General features: G+C 32.4%; 2 protein-coding genes across 2 annotated transcripts in view; both read right to left on the bottom strand.

The window, feature by feature from the left end:
• srp14 (signal recognition particle 14) overlaps nucleotides 1-2,439 on the bottom strand; it is a 4,339-nt gene extending 1,900 nt beyond the window's left edge. The window contains exons 1-2 of the mRNA XM_016474080.1: nucleotides 2,376-2,439; nucleotides 125-237 (exon numbers count right to left, since the gene is read on the bottom strand). Coding sequence (XP_016329566.1) covers nucleotides 125-237; nucleotides 2,376-2,439 — 177 coding nt within the window. The remainder of the gene's footprint in view (nucleotides 1-124; nucleotides 238-2,375) is intronic.
• Nucleotides 2,440-3,514: 1,075 nt separating this feature from the next.
• pld4 (phospholipase D family member 4) overlaps nucleotides 3,515-7,297 on the bottom strand; it is a 19,823-nt gene continuing 16,040 nt past the window's right edge. Inside the window, exons 9-10 of the mRNA XM_016474165.1 lie at nucleotides 4,005-4,101; nucleotides 3,515-3,928 (exon numbers count right to left, since the gene is read on the bottom strand). Coding sequence (XP_016329651.1) covers nucleotides 3,717-3,928; nucleotides 4,005-4,101 — 309 coding nt within the window. The 3' untranslated portion in view covers nucleotides 3,515-3,716. The remainder of the gene's footprint in view (nucleotides 3,929-4,004; nucleotides 4,102-7,297) is intronic.

Here is a 7,297-nt window from a genome sequence, read left to right as displayed (position 1 = left end):
CACTCTAACACACACACACACACACACACACTCTCTAACACACACACACACACACACACTCTCTAACACACACACACACACACACACACACACTCACAGGTGTGATTGAATGCGGTTTTCTCACCACTGTGCTGATTTTGTTCTTGCCATCTGACGCTCGGAGGAGACATTTGTTGTCGGCCGCTTCAAACGTCTCTGGATGGCCTTTTCTGGGGATCGGCTTCGTTCTGCCGTCATCTGCAGATCAGGATCATCATTTAATATATCAATAAAACTGTGCAGAGCTCAAAATGCCAATGCATTAGTGCCATTAAAACTATACACATAAAAAATTGTTAATTGCAATAAAGCTGAAATAAATAGAAATATTAGGTGTAAACTAGAAATCTTGCCTTTGCAACTAACGAAATAAGTTTAATTACCAACGGGGGGGGAAATAAAACTAATCAGAAATTAAACCTAAATAATACTAATATATTATTCCTACACACATTTAAATTTGTGTAAGAACAATATCCATATTTACAACTTTATAAACCTTAATCTCTAGCTTCCGCTAACTGATGACGTAAGACCTAGGCGTAGCATAAGCTCCGGTGAGAGTATGCTAGTCTCGCGAGAAACAAGTTTTGTTTACAGCAAAGGAAAACCAGTCTCCTCTTGGGTTATATCGAAATCCTCCCACATTTTTCTTCACAAATCCTCGTTTTGTACTTCTAATTCGTGACCGGTGTTTTGTCACCGCGTCTGCCTACGTCTTACGTCATCCGCTGGACGCCACGCTCTCGTGAACGAGATAAATATGGATATTGTTCTTACACAAACGCATTGAGTCGCTTCAGAAGGCCTTTATTAACCCCGCGGAGTCGTGTGGACTTCTTTATAATGGATGGGCGCAATTTTTTGGGCTACCATCCACTCCCATTATAAGTTGAATACGGAAGGCAGTCAGCCGGAAGCTAGATATTTCACTTTACAAACAAAGTTTTAAATATGAATATTTTTCTTACACAAACACATTGATTCACTTCAGAAGGCCTTTATTAACCCCCTGGAGCATTGTGGAGCACTTTTTATAATGGATGGACTCAATTTTTTGGGCTTCAAACTCTCGACCCCCATTCACTGCCATTATAAATCTTGGAAGAGCCAGGACATGGTTTAATATAACTCTGATTATATTCGTCTGAAAGAAGAAAGTCATATACAGCTAGGATGGCTTGAGGGTGAGTAAATCATGAGGAAATTTGCATTTTTGGGTGAACTATCCCTTTAAGAAAATTACTTGAAGGACCTACTTCCTCTTTGGTAGCACATTATATTTATAAATAAATAAATATTAATATATAAAGTTAAAAAGAGCAGCATTTATTTAAAATAGAAATCCTTGCTGAATAAAAGCATTAATTTGTTTCAAAAATAAAATAAAAAAATACTGACCCCAAACTTTTGACCGGTAGTGTATATTGTTACAAAATATTTCTATTTTAAATAAATGCTGTTCTTTTTAACTTTTTATTCATCAAAGAATCCTGAAAAAAGTATCACAGGTTCCAAAACAAATATTAAGCAGCAACAGTTTCAATATTGATAATAAATCAGCATATTATTATGATTTCTGAAGATCATGTGACACTGAAGACTGCAGTAATGATGCTGAAAATACAGCTTTGATCACAGAAATAAATTACAGTTTAACAGATATTCAAATAGAAAACAGATATTTTAAATAGTAAAAATATTTCAGAATATTACTGCTTTTGCTGTATTTCTGCTCAAATAAATGCAGGCCTGATGAGCAGAAGAGACTTCTTTAGAAACACTACAAATCTCACTGATCCCATCTTTTGACCAGCAGTGTGTATTAATAAAAGACAGAAACTCAAGCTTGTGCTGAGCTCCTGTACAGCTTTAACTCAAGTCTACAAGAGGCTGATTCATTGTGATACCACGTTTAAAGGTTATTAATAACATTCACACTTCATCGTGATCATAAAATAAACGAATTATTGAGATTTCTCCTATTACAACGAAGCAGAAAGTGATTAGCTACCCTAAACCTCTAACCTGAACATTATTTACAGTACATAATAACACGACTACTTTAATATGAGCTGAAAACCGCTGCAATACGAGTCAGTCGTCCCCAGAGCAGCACAAATCAGTGTGTGGAGTTTGTGGGACTTAGCTTGCTAACATGTTTGGACTCGACGCCGCCCGATTAAACACGCGAACTCAGAATCTCTCGTGCAGCACAGGGATATCACCGACTGGTAAACGCTGAACGGGAGATATGAAGTGCTCTTACCGCGTCGTTTTCTAATAACACCATATCTTCTGTGATGAACGTGCAGCTAACCGTGTGATTAGAACACGTCGCTCAGCGGCACTGAAGCTCCGCCCCTTCCTGCGCGGCGTCAGTGCGTCACGTGACGTCATTGCCGCTGACGCTTCACGGCGGGCTTGTGCTAAACTCTTATACTTTATAAATGTTCTATTTAATATTTTTTTCACAGATATCTGTTTTATATTTGAGTCGTGGTTTTACCTGTGTTTACTATGGTACACTGTAACTAGCAAAATCTCATATATATATATATAATTCTAACCATTATTAAAAACGCTACTACTACTAAAATGTGTATTTTACAATATTATGAATATGATATTAAAAATAACATAAAAAGGTGTATTATATAATAATGCAAAATATTATATAAAATATAATTTTTCACTTTTTTACTTAACATATTAAAGTAAAAAAGTGAAAAATATATTTTATATATAAATACTTTTTTACTTATACATATTTTTAATAATCTTATTACATTTATAATATTATAAAATACACATTTAATTTATATATAGCATATATACATAGGTAAGAATATAAACATATATATGTAAAAGTGAAAATTATATTTTATATATTTTTTAATTTTAACTTTTTTTAAATGTTATAATTATTTGAGGAGAAAAATACTGAAAAAGATTTTGAAATTCTATATATTCAAGTCAAAAAAGTGTATAAAACTTATATTTTATATATACTTTTCACTTTTTTCTTTAGATATATACATGTAAAAATTAGATTTAATATATTTTACATTATTATATAATATAATACCACATTTATAATAATATTAAAATATATTTATTATATTATAAAACACACACACAAAGTAAAAAAGTGAAGAATATATTATATATTTATATTTTATTACATTTTATAAAAATACTGACAAAACGATTATGAAATAATATAAAGTAAAAAAAAAGTGAAAATGTATATATTTTCATTGTAATTATAAAAATACTGACAAAACGATTATGAAATTATATAAAGTAAAAAAAAAGTGAAAATGTATATATTTTCATTGTAATTTCATTTTTTTAATTTTATGATTATTTGAGGAGAAAAATACTGACAGAAAAGATTGTGAAATATATATCTATATAGCATTTGTTTATACATTCTAGAGCAGAATTTACAGAATATTTCAACATCTCTGCCATAAAACTGTCCTAATAATTTTGATTACTTTGATATATATTCAAGCTAGAGCACTGAAATGCTACATCTATTCTATTATCTATTCAATGTATTATTGATTTAACTGTACTGCATAAGAGACTCATTTTTTTCTTTAAAAATACAGAAGTTCTCTTATTTAGAGACTTATTACAGTTTAACATGCACGTGATATATGAGTATTTCAGGTTTCATGCTGAGAGGGTGCAGACGTGGAGAAAGCGCAGTCGTGGATTCGGTGGAGGTCAGCGAGCGGATGAGAGTATCGAGAGCTCCAGTCTCTGTCAAACACGGCTCTCAGCTGCTGATGGAACGAGCTTCCCGAAGCGTCCTGGGAAAGCACCAAAGCCACGCCGGCTGTGGTGTTGAAGTAGTCAGCTGACCAGTTAGACGTGCCTGAACACAAACAGGTTTAGTTTCAGTTCAGTTCAGCATCTGTGTGTTTAGTTTGAGTCTTCGGGCCGTAACTCACCGACATACGCCACTTTATCCGTCACCAGGTATTTGTTGTGGTTGACTCTGGAATAAGGCATGTGTGACTGGTTTCCGGCTGGAATCACAAACACTCTCTGTGCGGAAAAAGCATTTAAAAACAGACCTTTACTGATGACATCCTCTTGGTAGAATGAAGTAAAAAATGTACGTAATATACATCTAGTGAAAAAAATTAAGTAGAATTAAATTAAAACTAAATAAGTAGAATTGAACACAAATTTAACATAACACAATACATCTAGAAAAATTTAATAATTAGAAGTAAATTAAAACTTAACATTATATATATATATAGAGAGAGAGAGAGAAATTAAATGAGTAGAATTAAATAAAAACGAAATAAGCAGAATTTAAAATGCAATATACATCTAGAAAAAGTAAATAAGCAGAAGTAAAAATAAACATATATCTAGAAAATTTAGATAAGTAGAATTACATTAAAAAAAACTTAATGTACACCTAGAAAAATTTAATAAAGGTAGAATTAAATACAAATTTAACATAATATACACTTAAATAATTAGAAGTAAATTAAAACTTAACATAACACATATATATATATATATACAGAGAGAGAGAGAGAGAGAGAAATTAAATAGAATTAAATAAAAACTAAATAAGCAGAATTTAAAATGTAATGTAATAAGTAGAATTACATCAAAACTTTGAGATATACATCTAGACAAATTAAATAAGCAGAATTAAATAAAAACTTCACGTAATTACATCTAGAAAAATCAAACAAGTAGACTAAAATAAAAAACCTGTACTGTAATATGCATCTAGAAAAATTAGATAAGTAGAATTAAATAAAAACTTCACGTAATTACATCTAGAAAAATCAAACAAGTAGAATTAAATAAAAAACTGTATTGTAATATGCATCTAGAAAAATTAGATAAGTAGAATTAAATAAAAACTTCACGTAATTACATCTAGAAAAATCAAACAAGTAGAATTAAATAAAAAACTGTATTGTAATATGCATCTAGAAAAATTAGATAAGTAGAATTAAATAAAAACTTCACGTAATTACATCTAGAAAAATAAAACAAGTAGAATTAAATAAAAAACTGTATTGTAAATCAAACAAGTAGAATTAAATAAAAAACTGTATTGTAATATGCATCGAGAAAAATTAGATAAGTAGAATTAAATAAAAACTTCACGTAATTACATCTAGAACAATCAAACAAGTAGAATTAAATAAAAAACTGTATTGTAATATGCATCTAGAAAAATTAGATAAGTAGAATTAAATAAAAACTTCACGTAATTACATCTAGAAAAATCAAACAAGTAGAATTAAATAAAAAACTGTATTGTAATATGCATCTAGAAAAATTAGATAAGTAGAATTAAATAAAAACTTCACGTAATTACATCTAGAAAAATCAAACAAGTAGAATTAAATAAAAAACTGTATTGTAATATGCATCGAGAAAAATTAGATAAGTAGAATTAAATAAAAACTTCACGTAATTACATCTAGAAAAATCAAACAAGTAGAATTAAATAAAAAACTGTATTGTAATATGCATCTAGAAAAATTAGATAAGATATATATATATATATATATATATATATATATATAAATTAAATAAGCAGAACTGAATAAAAACTGAATGTAATGTATGTGAAGAAAAATTAAATAAGTATTTTGTAAATAAAAAACTTCACATAATATACATCTAGAAAAGTTACATAAGTAAAATGAAATAAAAAATGTACGTAATATACATCTAGAAATATTAAATAGGAATAAATATAATAAAAATAAATATTTCATTGCCTAACGCCGCGTTGCATAAACACCGTAAGAATATTAATCTATTAAAAAAAGCATGGTTTACTATGATTTTGAAGTAGTAAACTCTAATCTTTAATGAAATGTTGACACTAAATGAGCTATTTTTTAAACATTGGTAGTTGTTATAGTACATAAATGTTTGTGGTCATGTCGTCTGCATCCAGAGCCGATCCTCCCTATACGCAAAATACGCAAGCTGCGTAGGGCCCCCGAAACACCAGGGGGCCCCCTTGCTCTCAAAGATGATTTGATTTTAGTTTTGTTTTTGAATTTGGCCAGCGGTTATGAAAACATGAATGATCATTTCTTTGAATGCGGTGCGCTGTCGCCCTTTCTAAGTAAAAATCAGTCAAATCGTGTAATGTGAATGTCGTACAGTCTTGCTCGAGACTACAAAAACGAGTTGAAAGCGTACCGAGCTGCGGAATAGACACTGTTTATCAAGCGCTTTCTGTGAGCGCGATTCGAGACGGCGTGAAACACGGACAAATGCGTTTCATTCACTCATTCATAACCACTTATACCCCACTTCAATAAGAGTCTCATCTCCCATTCCCTTTAAGAGCCAGTTGCGCTCGTGCCATGGCATATTTGCTATTTACATGGCGGAATTTGCAAGTGCAAAGACAGAACGCGTCTCCAGGGATGAAACGGAGCTGCTCGTGCGCGAGCAAATAGGTAGGCTAATTCTGATACATGCAATGACTATCCATTATGACATGTAGGCATTTTTACATTTATGTAGCTTACACAATAATAATCTTTTACATTGCAATCCTTTAATTTTTAATATTTGGCATGTTTGTGTGCTGCTGTGCGTCCCTGTGTGTGTAATAAGAAGAGTGTACGTGCGCTGTGGACCCGCCTATACTAACGCACTCTTTAAATAACAAAAAAACTACTGCGCCATTGACTTTAGAGCAGGTTGGTCAATGGCGCAGTCTGTGCGGTGGACCCGCCTATACTAGCGCGCTCTTTAAATAACAAAAAAACTACTGCGCCATTGACTTTAGAGCAGGTTGGTCAATGGCGCAGTCTATTTCAGTTGCCTGAAAATAGCAACGAGCCAGCAATGCACCTGAACACACCTCTTTTTCAGACCAGCACGCCCATGAGTGCACAAATGGGCGCAAATGTAGACCAGGTTTTTGTTGGTCAATGGTGCAGTCTATTTCAGTTGCCTCAAAATAGCAACACTCAAGCAATGCGCCTGAACACACCTCGTTTTCAGACCAGCACGCCCATGAGCGCACAAATGGACGCAAATGCATTTCCTATTTAAACAACGTGGCGCAGGACGTGAAAATGACAACTGCGTCGGGCTGAAACTAGCAAAAAACGCCGCATTGCGCCGGGTGTATGATAGAGCCCACTGTTTCTCAAGCGCTTTCCGCGAGCACGATTCGAGACGGAGTGAAACACGGACAAATGCGTTTCATTCATTCGTTAATAACCACTCA

This window comes from Sinocyclocheilus anshuiensis, unplaced genomic scaffold (assembly GCF_001515605.1).
Source record: "Sinocyclocheilus anshuiensis isolate Anshui unplaced genomic scaffold, SAMN03320099.WGS_v1.1 scaffold208, whole genome shotgun sequence".
In the NCBI taxonomy this organism is placed as follows: domain Eukaryota; kingdom Metazoa; phylum Chordata; class Actinopteri; order Cypriniformes; family Cyprinidae; genus Sinocyclocheilus; species Sinocyclocheilus anshuiensis.
Note: the sequence above shows the minus strand (reverse complement) of the source record. Positions and strands in the feature narration are given on the sequence as shown.